The 20,015-nt window shown below is 38.1% G+C and overlaps 2 protein-coding genes, 1 long non-coding RNA gene and 1 pseudogene across 4 annotated transcripts; 2 read left to right on the top strand and 2 right to left on the bottom strand.

Moving 5' to 3' along the window:
• The first annotated feature begins 931 nt into the window (after positions 1–931).
• LOC120293740 (disease resistance protein RUN1-like) lies at positions 932–4,215 on the top strand. Its single transcript, XM_039313465.1, has 3 exons — positions 932–1,253; positions 2,848–3,389; positions 3,486–4,215. Exons 1-3 carry the CDS (start codon positions 1,107–1,109, stop codon positions 4,213–4,215), a joined length of 1,419 nt encoding a protein of 472 aa, XP_039169399.1. The 5' UTR covers positions 932–1,106.
• Positions 4,216–4,408: 193 nt separating this feature from the next.
• On the top strand, positions 4,409–6,750 carry LOC108959857 (disease resistance protein RPV1). The gene is made up of 3 exons (XM_039312219.1): positions 4,409–4,569; positions 4,779–5,150; positions 5,236–6,750. The coding sequence occupies exons 1-3, from the start codon at positions 4,447–4,449 to the stop codon at positions 6,631–6,633; spliced, it is 1,893 nt and encodes a 630-aa protein (XP_039168153.1). The 5' UTR covers positions 4,409–4,446; the 3' UTR covers positions 6,634–6,750.
• A 139-nt stretch (positions 6,751–6,889) lies between these two features.
• On the bottom strand, positions 6,890–8,839 carry LOC120293231. 2 transcript variants are annotated; one of them, XR_005550973.1, is made up of 2 exons: positions 8,750–8,839; positions 6,890–7,358 (listed from the first exon to the last, which is right to left on the bottom strand). It is a non-coding gene; the product is annotated as an uncharacterized LOC120293231 (long non-coding RNA). The 2 variants fall into 2 exon arrangements; XR_005550972.1 differs by having other exon boundaries at positions 6,890–7,425; positions 8,750–8,832.
• Positions 8,840–15,023: 6,184 nt separating this feature from the next.
• LOC120293739 lies at positions 15,024–15,887 on the bottom strand (annotated as a pseudogene).
• Positions 15,888–20,015: the final 4,128 nt, after the last annotated feature.

Below are 20,015 nucleotides of genomic sequence, written 5' to 3'. Positions count from 1 at the left end.
AAGCGCTTAAAAAGCCTTCAATATATATATATATATATATATTTGAATCACGGGACATTCAAGAAGAGAACCAAATGCTTTATCTCCCTGGGGGCATTTTGGTGGTGTTCTAGCGAGAGACACTCTAACGAATGAGGACAAGAAGAACGAGAAATAGGGCTCGAGAAAGCTGCGACAAGGCAAATGATAAAAGTCCCTAGCGTGGCTAGGCCAGGCCGCCGGCCCTCGTCGACCGGTCGCCGGCCATGGCCGAGGCCGTGACCGGCCAAAAGGAAGAAAAAAGAAGAAAAATAGAATAAAAATATTAAAAAAAAAAAACAAAAAAAGAACACAAATTTACCAAACGTGTTTCTGTTCTTTTTTTATTCCAGGAACAAGTTTACCAAACACGTTCTTCTGTTCAAAAATTGTTTCCCTGAACAAAAATAAACTTGAACAATTTTTTAACAGAAATGTTACCAAACGTACCCTTATTCATGTTTCGCACTCCCCTGAGTTTCAGTCTTTGGATGCAACATCCAATAATGATTGGCTTTCTCCGTTTTATTTCGTGTCGTGTGGATTCCTATATCCCCTTACATATCCTTTCACACCATCTGAATAAAGCCGCTCTACGTGGATATAATCCTGGAATAATCACCAATTCAATTTGAAGTATGAATGGTGACAAGGCAACCACGAAGATATGCACTGAAGAGCAGAGGAAAAATCAACTATTGGGTCCCCCTTAATTTTGTTTTTCATTTTTGCTGATGGTCTGCCCATTTTCTTTTTTCTTTTCTTTTCCTGTAATTTTATCTAAGCGTGTCGTCTTCGTGTCCGTTTCACCTCTTTTTCCTAGCCGTGTTGGTAGGGTCTTTGACTCTTTCGGTTAAGTGAGCGTGAACGTGGGGGCATGGACCATAATCGACAACGCGCTGCGTATGCCTCACGAGAAAGCCTATTGAGACAATAGTTAGTGGTGAGATAAGAAATTTACAAAAGAAAGAAAGAAAGGCGAAGGAACTGCTTTCTCGTGTGAAACCAAGTAAGGGGAATCATTTCCCACATTTCCTCGTCGGGTCCACATAAGAAAGGGATGTTCCTCTCTTCTTTTTCTCCATTTGATGTGCCACGACTATAAGTGTAGGCAGCACTCAGGAATCATTTTCTTCACTCAAGATCCATTTCGTCATTGTTTCTTAGTTGTTGCCTTCATCTTATTCAGGCTCGCCACTGTCGAATTCTGTCCTTCAATATCACCACTACTTCTGGTAATTTCGCTCCAGTTATTCGCCATGCTTGCATCGGTTTATTGTTTTATCAAGTTTAAGATCAGATCTTTATTGTAATCAGTGATTGATTCTCGCTACCTGTAAAGTAGTTTAACGCCTTAAATCTTGATTTACGTTGGGTGGGATTAATTGATTTCATTCTGCTCAATTCTTGTTTATAGTTGGGGGTACATAAGCAATTCAAGAAAAAAGAATTATCACAACAGAAGTACACGGCCCTAAAACTTAAGCACACGAGAGATAAAAATAGAAGAGGCCAGAATAACATTTGATTTTGACGCACACATTCTTCTGTACGCCAGCTATGGCTTTTATATTCATCACATATTCATCCGCAACTACTTGATAACTTTGACTGTGTCTCCCTATGTTTGGAATCGGTTGCTTTGGAGTGAAAAGGAGAGCTTTTGCGAGTCACCAGGGAAAAGAAAACGAGAAAATAATGGATCTGATTTATCCCGTCTATTTGTGCACTTTCACATGCTTTGATTCCTTCAAATTTTCGCAGTTTCAACTACACTTTCAAATCTTCTTTAATATTTCATGAGCTAATTTGAGCTACGTCAAAGCTGTTGACTCTGTATGTAGTTGCGTTATCAAGTCTATCAGAGTCTAGCATTGCTCGAGAGGAATTCGCACAACGACATCTCTTCTTCAGAAGGGGATATAATAGTCAGGGATTCACAAATGATTGGTTTACTTCTCTATCGTTAGTAATTAAGTGATACTTGATTTCAATCGTCAATGCATTATTAATAGCTTTAACCGAAATATAAGCAATTTTCCATCTTAGTACTAACACACCGGCCACCTTTTAGCGGCCATCGGTAGTTTTTTACTTTTTTGGGGGGTCTAATCTATCAGTAGATTTCACTCCACTAAAAATGGCTACAAGTCATTGTATTGAACACCCTTGATTGCGAAACTTCCACGTTATATTCAGTGGTAAATTTCTGGAATTTGTCGATCATACATAAATGAGCCTAAAGAGAGAAAGCTAAGATAGCCGCCAAAAAGTAATTTTGTATAAAGACAATCTTTCATGGCATAACAAACTAATAGGGAATATAAGACAAATGTTAACCGCAAATGGAAAACTCTACATAGTTAAGATTGACACTCATTATCTCCCTAGAAAATTTCCACACAGATCTGCCTGCGCAACAACACAAGAAAAGTGACTTGTGAACCATAACCTGTAATTGAGCATTCTTCTCAATTTCCTTCCTACTGGTTTTAGACGAATCAAACTTTCGTTGCTATAGTGTCTTAAACTTTGCCATGAAAAAGCATGTGCATTTGTTGATGGGGTTTCATTATAATTACTTAAGAGTAAATCTCTACATTTGAATCTGATAGAAATCAGCCACACCGTACCATGTTATAGTAACTTTGAACTTATCTCTACTTTTGCTTCGAATAGAAATTAGCCTCATCATCCTGCATGTGGTCATCATTTTTTCGGGTAGCATTTCAAATTCTTGTTGCACAGACAAATTGCACCAACCTTTGTGGTTGAACTTTGCATTGACAGTAATTGGTACTAGTTTTCTGTCTTTTGTACTAAATGCAGCCTTATAAGGAGATCGTGTACAGAGACCAAATAAACATGTTGAACGCCTCTTCTAATAATCAGGAACTAGAGAAATTATTAGGATATGATTACGAAGTATTTTTGAGTTTCAGAGGACCAGATACCCGTAATGATATTACTGATTACCTTCACACCAGCATGATTGATGCTGGAATTCGGGCATATATAGATGATGAAGAGCTCCGCATTGGTGAAGAGATCAGCGGCCAGCTTCTCCAAGCGATTGAACAGTCAAAGATCTCGATACCAATCTTTTCCAAAGGATATGCAGACAGTACATGGTGCCTTAGGGAGTTGGTCAAGATGGTGGAGAGCAAGAACACAAGGAGACATAAGATCATGCCCATTTTCTACAATGTCGCACCATCCGAGGTAAAATACCAGACTGATCACTACAGCAATGCCATTGTTTCTCATACAAACAAGAAGCGGTTCGATGATGAGACTATCGACAATTGGAAGGCTGCTCTCAATGAGGTTGGAGCACTAAAGGGATGGGACTTCCAAAGCATGCCAAACAGGTATTTGATTATATCATGGACGGTCTACTTGTTCTAGATGCATTATTTTTTCAGCTAAACTTAATGTCTTGATGCTTTTTCCTCCAATATTTTCAGAGGTAAAGGTGAATTTGTGAAAGAAGTTGTCAATAATGTTTTGATTGAGTTGAAAACTGCCTACTTAGAAGTATCTGATTGCTTAGTCGAAGTAAACAATCATGTGGATGAAATCATGAGGATGATATGTACACACAATCATGAAACAAAGATCGTCGGAATCCACGGTATTGGTGGCATGGGAAAGACGACTCTTGCCCAAATAGTGTATAATCAAGTTTCTGATGATTTTTCTAATTGTTGCTTCCTTTCTAACATTCGAGAAACAGAGATTACACGCTTGCAAAATCAACTCATATCGAACATCCTGAAGAAAAGATGGCCCGATATCAACAATATCATGGAAGGAAAAAAGGTGATTAAGGAAAGGTTATGCTCTAAAATAGTGCTTCTTCTGCTTGATGATGTTGACGAAGCAAGTCAACTCGATGCGCTCGTGCAAAAGCGTGAGTGGTTTGGCAAGGGGAGCAAGATTATCATTACGACTAGAGATCGAGGAATTCTCAATGTGCCTACACTTGTTGATTGGACTTACGAACTTACTGGCATGGATTTTGATCACTCTCTTCAACTTTTTAGTAAGCATGCCTTTAGAAGAGATTATCTCATAGAACAATACATCTTTCACTCGAAAAGAGCTGTAAATATTTGTAGTGGTCTTCCTTTAGCTCTTGAGGTTATAGGTTCTCTTTTATCCGGAAAAAGTATAGAGGGTAGGATGCCACATTAAAGGAGTTGGAAGAATTTCCTCATCATAATGTTCAAAAGAAGTTGATGATCAGCATTAAGGCTTTAAATGAAGACCAAAGAAAGATATTTTTTGACGTTGCTTATTTTTTCATTGGGATTGATAAAGAATTGTGATTTACATGTGGGAAAACCGTAAGTTTCTTCCTCAACAATCTCTTAACACCCTCAGCAAAGATCTTTGATAAAGATTAGAGAAGATAATCGACTGTGGATGCATGATTGGTTAAGAGATATTGGAAGAAATCTTATACAACAAGGAAGTGGTTGGCAACCAGAGAAGCAACGATGGGTGTGGACTCATGCACAAGCATTGGAAATTCTGGAGAAATTGCAGGTAAAATCATATAGCTTCATTCCTTTTTAATGAGATTGGTCATAGGACATTCAGTTTGATTTTGCTTATATCATAGTTGATTTATTTCTTGTGCATGGTTTATCAGTTGTTTTCAACAACAGAAGAAAAGACATAATTGCTTTCCCCTTGAAGAAGATCAACACGGTAAATTGTATTCTAACTTTCATTTTCTATTTCTATTTTGGCAGATGGGAGGAGTTCATGGAATTGAAAGTATCGAAGCAATATGTCTCAAGCTTGATGAAATATCTCAATACTCCTTGATTAAAGAATGCCTAGCAAGTCTTTCAAATCTAAGATTCCTTCAAGTGGATAGCAAAGACTTTGATGATATCACAAAGTCTGTCCTTACTCAAGTGAGTGGTTTTCTAAGTTACCAGTGCTCAAATTTTGTTCAAACCACATTTAGCAGGCTTATCCTTCCGGAGTTGAGATGGCTTTCATGGAGATACTTACCTCTGGCTTTTAAGCTGACCAATTTCTCCATGAGGAGGCTACTAATCCTTGATTTGTCAATGAGTAGAGTCACCGAAAAATGGGATGGATGGAGCCACATCAAGGTATTTTTAGATAAAATCAGCGTGAATTCTTTTTCATGTATAATCTTAATTTATTTTGAAGACCAACATGCTATCTTCTTTTCAGTTGGCTAAGAATTTGAAGGTCCTAAATCTGACTGGATGCATGAAGTACCGTAAAACCCCAAACTTGTCTTTTCATGTGAATTTAGAGCGACTAATCCTCGAAAGTTGTGAGAATTTAGTTCAAATTCATACATCGATTAGTCAGCTTAAGAAGTTAGTCTTCTTAAACTTGAAGGATTGTAATAATCTTCGAGAGCTACCAAACGAGATGGGGGCACTAGAATCTTTGAGGGAACTTCTTCTTGACTCTACAGCTATAGAAGAGATCCCTGAATGGAGAAGGATGAAAAAACTAGAAATTCTTAGCTTGGACAAGTGTACATTACTGAACAAGTTCAGTTTTGTTGGTTGCGTAGCTGCAGCAACGACCCTCTCATTAGTGGATAGCCACTTGACTCAACTACCTAAGTCGATTGAAATTTTCAACTCTCTGATTCACTTGAATCTATCAAGTACAAATATGCGGGAGTTACCTAATGTAACTGGGAACATGAAAAATTTGAAAGTTCTAAAGATGAGATGCCCCTTGAGAAAACTATCTAGCACCATTGGAATGTTGGAGAAGCTTGAAGAGCTAGAGGCATGGGGTACTTTTAAAGAAATTCCCGATAATATTGGGGATCTACGACTTCTAAAAAAATTGATATTGGGTAGCCCCAGAATTTCGATGGTGCCTCGACTTCCAGAAAGTCTAGTCAATCTATGTTGTAAAACAACCTCGATGGAGACTTTGCCAAACTTCTCAAACCTAATAAATTTGAGAAATTTGAGGTTGACTTTGTTGCTTAATCACAAGGGTCCTTCTAAACTTGAAGCAACTCCAAGTGCACAGTGGATTGGAACATTACAGATGCTCGAGTTCTTGAAGTTGTCTTCTCCTTATATCGCCACCCTATCCTCTGATCTCATTCTCCTTTCTCAACTGAAGAAACTCAAGCTCGAATGTTGTCATTTGCAATGCCTACCTAGGCTTCCGACAAATTTGTCATACTTAAGTATCAAGTCTTGTCGGAGAATGAAAACAGCCAATGATCTTTCAAATTTAAAAGCATTATTAGATTTGGTCATTGTTGGTTGTGATGAGCTAACAGAGATTCGAGGCCTCGAAGGTTTGGAGAACCTAAGAACATTAGAGCTTGTGGCACTTCCATCATTGGTGAAGTTGCCTGATCTGACTAACTTGAAAAAGCTCAAGAAAATTCATTTAAATGATTGTCCTAAGCTGTTTGAGATTCTAGGTGGTCCAGAATCGTTGGAGATACTTCACATTGTCAACTGTTCAAATCTGCAAAAGTTTCCTGATCCATCAAGCTTGAAGAATCTCGAAGTTTGGAATCCTGAAACCAAGGAATCAACATCAGATCTTGTTTTCCAAGAATTCGTTAATGTCAACACATGAATGTAGAAAGTTATTCTTTTGTGTTGAAATAGCAGGTGTTCGTTTTTTTGTTCCCCACTTTCTCCTCTTAAAGTACAGTGAGAATGAATAAATGTGTAATTTTATTAGCCACGGACTAAATGAACATGATTTGCTACTGATTAGCTTGTGAGTGCTTTTGTAGTCATAATAGTAGAGTGAAAAAGACAAGGGAGGGGTGACCAGCCGCTATCTGGGCATTACAATAAGGATATCATACTTGTCACAAAATGTTCGATTTGAATCACAACTACTCTGTACAACCACTTAATCAAAGGTCTGAGGGTGGTGAACCTGCTATCCCAATCAGGAAGTCTCTTCATATGAGATATGCCATAACTAGGCAATACAACAAGAAAGTACCACAAATGAAATCATGGAAATACCGTAAAAGTGAACCCAAAGGGAGTTTTGTGGTTATAATATTTCCTTATCATGTAACAGAATCTGATCATCCATGCGGTCCCACAGAGAGATAAGTTCATCTTCAGCAAGGTTGACTTTAAGCCCCAAATATGCCTCTAAGCAAGAAAAACTGATCTATACATCGCATCGATGATGTCTCAGTTGCATAGGATCATTTTGTTATCAGCAAAAGTTGATAAAATCATTGTAACATGGATTATTTAGAAACACAAACCTGTTCTGAAAGCCAATCTTTGCAGCCTGTCTGGATTAGCATGGCATTTTGCTTGATACATCCATAACTAAAGTAAAAAGTATGGGGTAAAAGGGGTAGCCTTGTTTGGTTCCCAGAAAAATTGAACAGATCATCTGTGACTCCATTCATCAATTAGGGCAGAGAGGTTGAAACCATTGTCCAAATGCAACGTTTACTACCATTTATAACATTTTTCAAGTAGCCGTCTGAGAATTACCTTCAGCAAGTTGTTTTCACCTCATTCATTTACACATTATCACTCTTTCATAGAACATATTTGACGTTCCTATGGATGTCATTAGAAGAGTAGGGGAAGTATGTCCCACCTTGTCATTTGCTAGTCTATATGTTGTCAACCTCAAACAAGAGGGATGTTCTACCACTGTAACGAGAATAATTAAAAAGCACACATGTTGCAATCTTTTACATATAACACTAGTGACAATTAACAGTTGTGAAGATAGGACCTCTTTGTAAGGCACCTGCTGCTTAGCAAACCCACACTTATAAACACCATTGTGTATGCCGTTGTATATCCATCTCTTTTTTTCCCTACTCAGATAGACCGATATACTCATCCCTAATAGACGATCCCCCATTTCCTACCTCTCTCTCTCTCTCTCTCTCTCTCTCTCTCTCTCTCTCTCTCTCTCTAGAGTGGCCCAATTTCCAGCTACAAGAAAGGAAAAGGCGTTTGTCTCTGCGGTGTGAAAGACCAACACAAGCACACTTCAACAGCAAAAAGAGATCAAATCAAGCCTGCCTTATAGATGATAGAATTATCGCAGAGAGCATGCTGATAGCTCTCACATATATCAAGAATCAGAGACCCCAAGAGACACGGCTACACCACCTAAACTTTGTCACAGTGACTTCAGCACATATACTTACTTTTATTCAATACTAGTTCATTGACTGTAAAACCACATAGTCCAAAGCCTCATGTCAACTTGACCAACAGACAAATAGCAACAAATTCCCAGGTAAGGAAACTGTTCTGCTCAAAATAGAAAGGTTTTCTCTAAGCGTCTAACACAACCAGTGACTTCTGCATATGTACTTACTTTTATTCAATACTAGTTCATTGAATGTGAAACCACATACTCCATAGCCTCATGTCAACTTGATCAACAGAAACAGCAAAATTCCGAGGTGAGGAGCTGTTCTGCTTGATATGGAAAGATTTCCTCCGACTTTCTAGCATGACTAAATCTTAGATGCAAGTCAATTCTTACTTTAATTTCATCTCATGTTTCAATAATATCTTCAATAGAAAGGGTTATTTTTGTCAGTAGAAAATCTATATATTTCCCAATCCAAACCAAACGATTCATAGGTGCACCCTGAAAGTTCTGATATTTATTGTTCAATGATGAAGTACAGTATTGTATGTGCTAGTAAATCGAAAAAAAGAGTGCATTGGAGAATCAATCATACCTCATCAAATCTTATGAGTGTGACGAACAACCGGATATCTGTCTCGGTTAGTATATTGCCACAAATAAAGGGTTGCTTGCAAAATATTTGTTTACATTTGTCCAGAGCTTTGTATGACTTCTCCCAGCCTGCAAGAATGGAATGGAATCAACTAGAACGTTTCTTCCTTCTTCTTTGTTCTTTTTTCATAAAAAAGTAAACCTTCACAGGAGTGCACTGTCACAAAACTGATTAGAGAACCCGCAGCAAGTAGAAAGAGAGAAAGAAGGAAGAGAGAAGGAGGAGAAAGAGAACGTAAAAGAAAGAAAGAGAGGGCTGTAGTTTTTGTAATCACAGAAACCCTACACCCATTGTATTTATATTGAATATAAATTGTATATAACAATAATATCCTTACGTAAGTAAAAAGGAAATAAAACTCTGATAATAAAGGAAACTCAATTAAAGTAACTTAACACTCCCCTCAAGCTGGAGCATATAGGTCACCCATGCCTAGCTTGGAACAACCAGCAACAAAAGCAGGACGAAATAATGCTTTGGTAAACATATCAGCAAATTGATCTCTAGAGGCAACGTAAGGAGTAGCAACCAACTTCTGCTTCACAGCATCACGAACAAAGTGACAGTCAACTTCTATATGCTTAGTTCGCTCTTGAAAAACAGGATTCCCAGCAATATAAATGGCTGCTTGATTATCACACATCATGTCAATAGGTTGATTAATAGAAAATCCAAGCTCTGGAGAAGAGATTTCAACCACAACAATTCAGCCACAGTATGTGCCATAGCATGATATTCAGCCTCTGCACTAGACCTGGCAATGGTAGTTTGTTTCTTACTTCTCCAAGTAACCAAATTACCACCAATAAAAGTGCAATACCCAATTGTAGACCGTCAATCATATGTTGACCTAGCCCAATCAGCATCAGAATAACCAACCAAAGTAGAAGAACCATTAGATTTATAAATGAGTCCCTTACTAGGAGAGCTTTTAAGATATCGAAGAATGCGACATACAGCATCCCAATGAACTTTCTTAGGTGACTCCATAAACTGACTCACCACGCCAACAGCAAAAGAAATATCGGGACGTGTAACAGTAAGATAAATTAGTTTCCCAACTAGACGCCGATATTGATGCTTGTCTTCAATTTCTTTTCCATCATCAACTCCAAACTTTTGATTTGGATCCATAGGAGTATCAACTGGCTTGGAAGCTAGTGTACCTGTCTCAGACAAAAGATCAAGAACATACTTTCGCTAAGACAAATTAATACCTTTTACTTCGTAAAACTTCAATTCCCAGAAAATATCTAAGAGTTCCCAAGTCCTTAATCTGAAATTGCTGCTGAAGAAAGGACTTAATCTCAAAAATGCCAGTCCACATCACTACCAAAGACAATTATATCATCCACATATACCACAAGAATGACTACCCCGATTCCTTCTTGCGAACAAAAATAGAATGATCGAATAACATTGGTGGAAACCACATCTGGAAATCACCGAACTAAATTTTTCAAACCATGCTCTTGAGACTGTTTCAACCCATAAATTGCCTTATGTAGCCGACATAGTTTACTACGATTCTCCCCCGAGCAACATACCAGGGAGGTTGCTCCATATATACTTCTTCAGACAAATCACCATAAAGAAAAGCATTTTTGACATCTAATTGATATAATGGCCAATTGAAATTCACAGCAAGAGAAATAACAACACGAACAGAGTTGAGACGTGCCACGGGGAAAAGTCTCAAAATAATTCACTCCATAAATTTGAGTAAAACCTTTAGCAACGAGTCGAGCTTTAAGACGCTCGATTGAGCCATCCGGATTGTACTTGATAGTGTACACCCAACGACACTTCACCACATCTTTCCCAAGGGAAGATCAACCAATGACCACGTTTGGCGAGAGACTAGAGCTTCCATTTCCACATCCATAGATTTCTTCCACTCAAGGCGAGACAAAGCCTCAGTGGTAGAAGTAGGAATTGTGTGAGTTTGTAATGATAGAGCAAAGTCATGTAATGGACAAGGAAGATGTGAGAGAGACACATAACGCTCAATAGGGTAAGCCAAAGAGGATTTTTGTGTGCAAGACCGAGTACCTTTGCGAAGGGCAATAGGAAGATCGTCTGGACCGGGAGACAAGGAGGAAGATTGATTGGAGGGCATTGAAGAGCTGGAGGCGGTGGTGCCGTAGCGCTTTCGCCTGATACACTTGGAAGGGAGGAGATACTAGAGACGGACTAACGAGAATCTAAGGGGATTTGTTGTGGGATAGGAGGATCAGCTACAATGTCAGTTGAAAACTCTTTACCCTCAGTAGAATAGTATGGTGTGCCCTCGAAAAAAGTAACATCAGCACTAACATATTGAGTATAAGTTGTAGGATCATAACACCGATATCCCTTACGTGTACGTGAATACCCGAGAAAAATACATTTAGTAGCACGAGAAGATAGTTTATCGAACCAGAACGTAGGTTATGAACAAAAAGACACACCCAAAGACGCGGGGTAAGAGAGAATAACGGCTTGTCGGGAAATGCAACACGATTGGGTGATGATTGAGGACAGTGGAAGGCATACGATTTATGAGGTAACATGCGGTAAGGACAGCATCACTCCAAAATGATTTTGGCACATTCATATGAAATAAGAGTGAACGAGCAACTTCTAGAAGGTGACGGTATTTTTCTCGGCCACACCATTCTGCTGAGGGGTATAAGTACAACTTGTTTGATGTATAATGCCAAGATTAGAACCAAACAAAGAAATTGATTTCTGTGTATATTCTAGAGCATTATCTGTTCGCAAAATTTTCAGGGATGTATTAAACTGATTAGTAACCTCATGATGAAATAATTGAAAAACATGTAAAAATTCAGAGCGGTCATGAAGCATATAGAGCCATGTTAAACGAGAATAATCATCCACAAAAGTAACAAAGTACTTAAAACCATTTCTACTAGCAATACGGGAAGGTCCCTAGATGTCCGAATGAACAAGTTCAAGTAAAGTAGATGCACGAGAATCATTACGATTAGGAAAGGAACTACGATGATGTTTCCCAAGTTCACAAGCCTCACACTCAAGAGTAGAAATTGATTTACACTCGGGAATTATTTGTTGTAACTTAAATAAAGATAAATGCCTAAACGAGAATGCCATAATAGGGGGTAATAGAACTAGCAGCTAGACCATTGGCGTCAGCAGTGGAGACACCATTGAGATAGTAGAGTCCATCACATTCATGCCCTCCACCAATCATCTTCTTTGTCCGAAGGTCCTGAAAAATGCAATGAGATGGATAAAATGTAACTGAACAACTAAGAGCTTTAGTTAGCGACTAACAGATAACAAATTTAAAGGAAGTTGGGGAACATGTAAAACAAGAGGACAAAGATAAGGAAGATGTAAGTGGAGCAGTCCACGATCCAACCACTTGAGTCGATGAACCATTAGCTAAAATAACTTCGGATGAAGGACTAGAATTAGTGTGGGAAGAAAATAGTTCTTGCTTACCCGTCATATGACTAGAAGCCCCGAGTCAATGACCCAAGAGGCGTTAGGAGACAAAGTAGAGAAAGAGGCCATGTTACCGTACGTGCAAGAGTAGCGGTGGATGAGAAATTGGAAGCCTCTAGTTGTTGGACACGTTTCATGAGTTGTGCAACCATATCATCTCGAGCCGTAGACTCGGAAGAACTACCCCGGGTGGGAGAGATGGGTTCATGTCGCCATTTTTGTAAGACACATTTCGAGCACTCCCCTTCAGACATAGCAGTATTTGCAATAGCGATCGTTGAGCCCACTCAGGCTTGCCATGCTTGGCCCAACAAGTGTCAACAATATGACCAAATTTGCCACAATGTATACACTGACGGCTGTCTCGATCAGAACTTTGTCCATTACGTCCACCACCACGACTACGATTTCCCCCGAAACCACGACCTCTATTGGAAAATCCACCACGACCACGACCACCACTACCAGCCACATATGCTGAATTGTCTTTAGATGAAGTAGAAGACGGAGGGACAATGCGCTGAATTCACCAAAATGCTTCATTCATAGAAGGAACTCTCTCTCCAGCAAGAAGCTGACTCTTCACAGGCTGTAAGTCAGCATTCAAGCCAGATAAAAATTTGGCCACTTGAAATTCAGATCGTTGTGTCTTTAGTCTCTCAAGATCAGTAGTGATGGGCTAATAAAGATTGAGTTCTTCCCACATACCTTTCAAAGCACTATAATATTCTCCAAGAGACTTGTCTCCTGTTTAAAATTAAAATCTTCTCTTATAGTTCATAAACTCTAGACATATTTTTGTCTTGTGAGTAACTCTCCATAAGATCATCCCACACTCCTTTAGCGGTTTGTGTGGAACATGACATTAGCAGCGATGGATGGTTCCATGCTATTCCATAACCACACCAGAAGTGTATCATTCTCTCTCATCCAACCATTATAGTCTCTAGAATTTTCATCAGGAGGGTCTGTGGTAAGATAATGAAGTTTCCTTTGGCATTAATATAGACCTTCATGGCTTGGGCCCATAACAAGTAATTGGAGGATCCATTTAATTTAATAGTGGTAATTTGAACGTTGACACTATCTGTAGAAGCCTTAGTATCACTCATGATGATAATCTCAATATAAGTATATCTACCACTAATCAAGGAGACTGAAACTTTAGTGCAAGTAACAAAGCAGCAACGCTAATGTATAATCAGATGTAATTGGCTCCATCAATTAACTAAAGGGATGCTGAAAACTCATAAATAGAGACTGTTGTATAGAAGAAAATATCTGACCAGAAATCTCGATTCAAATAATTATATGTTTGACGGAAAACCAGCAAGACTAGTCAACCATATCTGGAAATCAATAGAATACTCTGATTCTTGAATCCGCTGATCAGCAAGTGTTGTAATCCATGTTCATAAACCGAACCTGATGAATCCGATATCTTTTGATCTCATATGTATCGAGACTTGAAGAGAAAATAGATAAAAATTGCAGCTTTAGGTGGCTACGCACCAGAGAAGAAATAGAGTTACTAGGGGACTCTCAAACCAGCAATATGATTAAGTAATCAGATAGTTAGACCTGCTCTGATACCATGTCACAAAACTGATTAGAGAACCCGCAGCAAGTAGAAAGAGAGAAAGAAGGAAGAGAGAAGGAGGAGAAAGAGAACGTAAAAGAAAGAAAGAGAGGGCTGTAGTTTTTGTAATCACAGAAACCCTACACCCATTGTATTTATATTGAATATAAATTGTATATAACAATAATATCCTTATGTAAGTAAAAAGGAAATAAAACTCTGATAATAAAGGAAACTCAATTAAAGTAACTTAACATGCACCAAGGAGGTGCAGCCCATATATAGAACTTGGTTTAAGATTGCGCTCTTCAGATATTTTATCTTTTGGTTAGAAAACAGATTACAAGGAAAAGGTGCAAAAAGTCCAATAAAGAAAGTGTATTAAGTTAAGAGACAGTAAAGACCCAAGGAATCCAATTTCCCTGAATTCGGATCAATTTTCCATCAGAATGAATTATTTGAGGAGCTTTACCTGTCTTGTAAAGAAAGAAGAAAAATTATCTTCACAAAATCTCTACAGATTCTCGAATGATGTTTCTTTTGTAATGATTTTTTTTTTTTTTTTTGGGGTCAAATTTTGTAATGATTAGGATGCTTGATTTTTAATTGAACTTTTGGTTTAGTTGTCGCACTACCCAAGACCTTTTCAATGCTTGAGAGGTGTTAGAATCCCTCTCTCGCAAGAGATTGTTTTAAGTTTACCAGCCTTGGTACTCATCAATTAAGCATTAAGAATCTGATCATCCATGTGGTGCCTCATAGAGATAAGTTCATCTTCAGCAAGGTTGACTTTAAGCCCCAAATATGCCTCTGAGCAAGAAAAACTGATCTATACAACACATTGATGATGTCTCAGGTACATAGGATCATTTTGTTATCACCAAAAGTTGATAAGATCACTGTAACATGGAATAATTAGATACACAAACCCATTCCAACAACCAATCTTTGTAGCCTACCCAGATTAGCATGGCATTTTGCTCAATATATCCATAACTAGAGTAAAAAGTATGGGGTAAAAGGGGTAGCCTTGTTTGGGTCCCAGAAAAATTGAACAGACCATCTGCAACTCCATTCATCAATTAGGGCAGATAGGGATCATAGGATGAAGCAATTGTCTGATGCAACGTTTACCACCATTTATAACATTTTCAAGTAGCCGTCTGAGAATTACCTTCAGCAAGTTGTTTTTCACCTCATTCATTTCCACATTATCACTCTGTCACAGAACATATAAGAAATTCCTATGGATGTCATCAGAAGAGGAGGGGAAGTATGTCCATGATGTCATTTGTTAGTCTATATTTTGTCTACGTCCACGATGTCATTTGCTAGTATATATGTTGTCTACGTCAAACAAGAGGGATGTTCTACCACTGTAATGAGAACAATTTAACAGCATAAGAGTTGCTATTTTTTACATGTAATATTAGTGACCATTCACAGTAGTGAAGATAGTACCTCTTCAAAAGGCGCCTGCTGCTTAGCAAACCCACACTTATAAACATCACTGTTTATGCAGTTGTATATCCATCCATTAACTTTGTCTATCTGGGCTGCACGTGAGGAGGATAAAGGTCAAGATTGGGAATCTAAGCTAAACCATTGAACTCAGAATTAAGCATGCGAATGATCTCTGAGCTCTCATTGTTCACGATTGTCTTCAGCTTCTTATCCCATAGAACCTATCATAATGCGCAATACATCTGTTGTGAGCTTTGGCAACTTGCAATCTTAAAACACATATGGCACTAACAGAAATAGAACAACACTTCACAGAAATGTCACATACAGGAACTGAATATTTTCCAGAGTAGATTAGACTCGTAAAGTCCTCTCACACCTCCTGCTCCATTTATAGGGTCAGGCTCTTCTCCAGGTTCTTCAGCATTGGAAGCAGGGAAGACCCACCTGATAATTGTGTCTCCGTCTTTTGTTCTCCCCCACTTCGATTTGACTACCTGACATGAAATAAATTAACTAAAACAGATCAAATAAAAACACTTTTACTATGCCCGTTACCATATGCCCAATGATCTTGTCAAGTCCTTTAATCTTCAAGTATGCAAGGCACCAGGAACAAGCAAATGACAAATAAAGATGGTATCTTCCACATTCGGCAGGGAAAGGAGAATTTGGATCCCTGGAAATTAAATTACAGAATCCAGAAGGGGTTTTAACAAAAGCACCAGATTCAGAGACCTACTCGATTGAGGAATGAGCATTCTTATTGAAAGCTGAAGGAGAAATCAGAAGGAGGACATTAGTTGCTTCCATCATTTTGCAATTAAGTCAAGGCATTATCATGCAATATTATCATACTCAGATTCAAAGAGCAGATCAAGTGGTACCAAAGGAAAGAAAGAAAGATCAGTTAAAATTTTTATTAGCGGAGGACTAACACAACATGATGGAAGGATCCCACTGTTTAAGTTGAACCTTTTGACTCGGAGGAAAAGAAAAACATTAAGAGGATGAAAATGGAAAACACAACATAAGTTAAATGACACCAAGTACCAACAGATGTTAACCAACTGAAGAAAATCTAACAAGGAAAGGCCCCATGATTCATGCAGCGGAACATCTTCACTTTATAGAGAAGTAGCAGGGTTAGTAATATGGTTCTTTGTGAGATCAAATCGACCTTGGATACTTAGATGAAAGTGACCAATAGTTTCACATCGACATCATCATATCCCAAATGTGCCTATGAGTATTTATCTACTGAGGGCTGCCTGGAGAACATTGCCATCTACAGCCTAAGTACAACAAAAAGAAAACAAAAATTTCTCCAATCGAAGTACTGACTGAACATTGCCACACTGCAAAACAGTAACTTAAATTGGATTAGGGTGCAAGAATGACTCGAGAAAGCCATTTTAGCAAGGAGGATCCTTCCCATAGAAAGAATCACACTTCCTAACACAGGATTCGCACATTATAATTATTCTCGAACCCTTCGAACTTCTCTTACACGTGTAACTAGAACACATCTAACATGTCAAATTGTCAAAGAATCATGTCTGGAGGGTTCGAAGTTAGAAATCTGAACCCAAGATTATCAGCTGACTTTGCAGAGTTCTTTTGTGTTTTTTCAAGACACACGAGTGGCTAAAAAGTGAAAGGGGAAAGAAGCAGAAAATCTCAATAACCAAACCTTCATTTCGAAAATTTATAACCAGGAAGACCGGAAGATGATAATAATTACCAACCAAAAAAAAATGATTATTGCCCACCAATCGCAAAACACCATCAGCAAGATTAATCAATCTTCCAGAATCATCAACGCATGGAAGAGGCACATGAACTTGTATATCGGTTCAAAGACAGACAAATACTGGCAATATAAAGCCACCGGCCTTGGTGGCTCCGCTGGATAAAAAACCTCAATCTTGGGAAAGGTCGAGGGGTCAAACCCTAGGGGAAGCATCGGCGTATGTCTGGGTGGTGGGTCCTCCGCTAGCATCGCTCCAGGCTTTACTTGGCGGCTATGTACCGCTGCAAGGCAACAAACGGCTAATAGGGTTTCTGGGTATCAAAAAAAAAAAAAAAAAAAAAATACTGGCAATATAAAGAAACTGAAGATAGAGAGAGAGAGAGAGAGAGAGATGAGACCTTATTAGGAGATGGCGAGAATGCGAAGCGTCTCTGCTTCCGACCGCGAGCAGCTGGAGGGACAAATATGGCCTGGGAAGGGCCGACAGAGACATGGTCCCGTTGTCTCCCTCTGTTTTTCTGTTTACCAGGCTTTTGACTCCAAATACTTCGGCGTATTTCCCTTTTCCTTTTTTCGCGGTTAGATTCTTGAACTATATAATATTTTTTGTTCGAATTGGACCTTTCATCGAAATTATGAACGAAAATATTACTGATAAATGCTGACGGATATCTTAAGTGGCATTTAAAAAAATCAAAAAAACAATTCAGAAATAAGAAAATGTTAAAAGCAAAACAAATATTTAAAAAAGAAAAAAGAAAAACAGAGACAAGGCCGCGTAAGCCCTGGCTACGACCGGTAAGAGCTCCCACCCTTCAATCGGTGCTTGGACAGGCCCCCACGTCCCCTTTTATCTCTTACTCTCGCCTCCGGATTGGTTTTACTTTTCTTTCTTTTTTCATTTTTCTAAATATTTTATTCAAACGCCACAAGAAGAATACATGTAGCCACTCATTTGTCTCGAATCCGCTCTGACGTAGAACTAATGTAAGAGTCCACATCAATATTTTCATTTTCTTTTTAACCGAACGATTAACTCAAATAAAAAGATACGAAATTTAAGGATCTAAATTGAGCCATAGAAATTCAAGAACCAAGTTGAACGTTGTGCGATTGCTTATGAATCTCTACTATTTCTATTCCTTCTACCTATGACTGCCATGAAAATAGATTTGAATCCATGATCTTATTTATTATTGAGTGGAATGATATAAGATAAATTTATGGTTGATAGCAGTACTTTGATTTGTCACAAAGTTACACCACCCGTGGTGGTGACGTAGGTGGTTGAGCAAGGGAACTTTTCACGAGAGGTCCCGAGTTCGATCCACGGCGTCGTCGTTGCTTCAGTGCTAGCCGCGCCTTACCCAGGGCACGTGGGTGGTGGTTTCCCACGTGTCTCCCCAGGGTTTACTCTCCACCGCGAAGCGGCGATTGGAGATTCCCTCGGTCACCAAATATATATATAATGAAGTTACTCGAAATGAAAAATAGCATTGCTATGTATACCATAAAAATCAATAAGCTTTTAATTTATTATTTTCAATATCATTCCCTAGTCCGGACATTAGATCCGATGATTTTATTGGGAAAATTTTTTCCTAAACAAAAGTTTAACCTGGCTTTCAATCCTAAATAAACCAAAATTGATTTAGTGCTCCTTGAATGATTGAAATTTTTTTTATTTATCTTAAATGTTATTCAAATTTGTCTAAGACAAAAGATTAACTTCTTTCATTTTTTCATCCAATTTGCCTTAGATGGAAGATTGAGTTTCTTCCATCATTTTTTCCCCTTCTCCCCAATAGTAATATTGAATTAGTCCGTTGCTCGTAATAGTTAGGTTTTTTGCTACATATTTAGGCTTTACAATCTCTAATTTTGTGAAACTTGTGAAGTATAAAAGCTAGTGGGATCGAAGCCCTTAGTTTAGGAGTTAGGATCCACATATCATGATATTCATTAGAAAAAAAGGTTAATACAAAATGAAGAAATGTAAAGTTGGATCCATGCGATTGCATCTCTTAATCTACAAAGAGCTGTCCCATACTAGTAGATGGTTTCTTATTTTGAAAACTTTTACTTATCATGTCAAAAAAGACTATCTACTACCAGTAAGGTGATGGGCCTAGTGATAAAGGAGGAACTGTCATCCAATAGATCACTAGTTCAATTCATATTGGGAACAAATCTCTAAAAGATTCATGCTTTTTTGCTTAGCTACAGTAAATCTTGTGTGGATAAACTTTTTGATTGAGACAACTCGCTCGCCAATCTCAAATATCTATTCACTAATGGTGTGGAGTAATCATGATTCAAATTAAACATTCTACGAGAGATTCTTATTATGACGCCCATCGAACGTCTTTAGAAGCTGGTCTTCTCCCCCCACATTTTTTCACTCATGATAAAAAAAAAGGCTATATCTGCTAAAAAAATAGAAAAGAAAAGAAAAGGCTATCATTTATGAAAAATCCTATATAAAACTTCAATAACCAATTAAAGTAATCTATTGTTTCAAAATTGTGTTGATTCTTTTTTCAAAAAAAAAAAAGCCTGACCCAATGATTACTTGGATGTCTTTCGTCAACGAGCGTAAGCGAAGAATACAAAATTGTGACAAACTCAAATTATGGCATAATGGAATTGGTGATGATGAAAAAATAAAATTTGAATAGGATTAGATTGCCAGAAAAGAAGTAGAATTATTTAGTTTGTGGTCAGAAAAATAAAACACGTATTAATTTTCATTGTGTTCACTTGATGATATATATTTATATCAATAATAGATTCTCCTTCATTTTGCAAGTAAGCAGGATTGATTTATTTTTCAGTAACGAAAATCACATCACAAAGCCAGAGAGACCACACTTATTAAGGGCCTCAATACATATATAATCTGAAATATTCAAAAGAAAAACGTGAGCATTACAAAA

Source organism: Eucalyptus grandis, chromosome 5, assembly GCF_016545825.1.
Source record: "Eucalyptus grandis isolate ANBG69807.140 chromosome 5, ASM1654582v1, whole genome shotgun sequence".
Lineage (NCBI taxonomy): Eukaryota > Viridiplantae > Streptophyta > Magnoliopsida > Myrtales > Myrtaceae > Eucalyptus > Eucalyptus grandis.
This window is presented reverse-complemented; position numbering and strand designations above follow the sequence as displayed.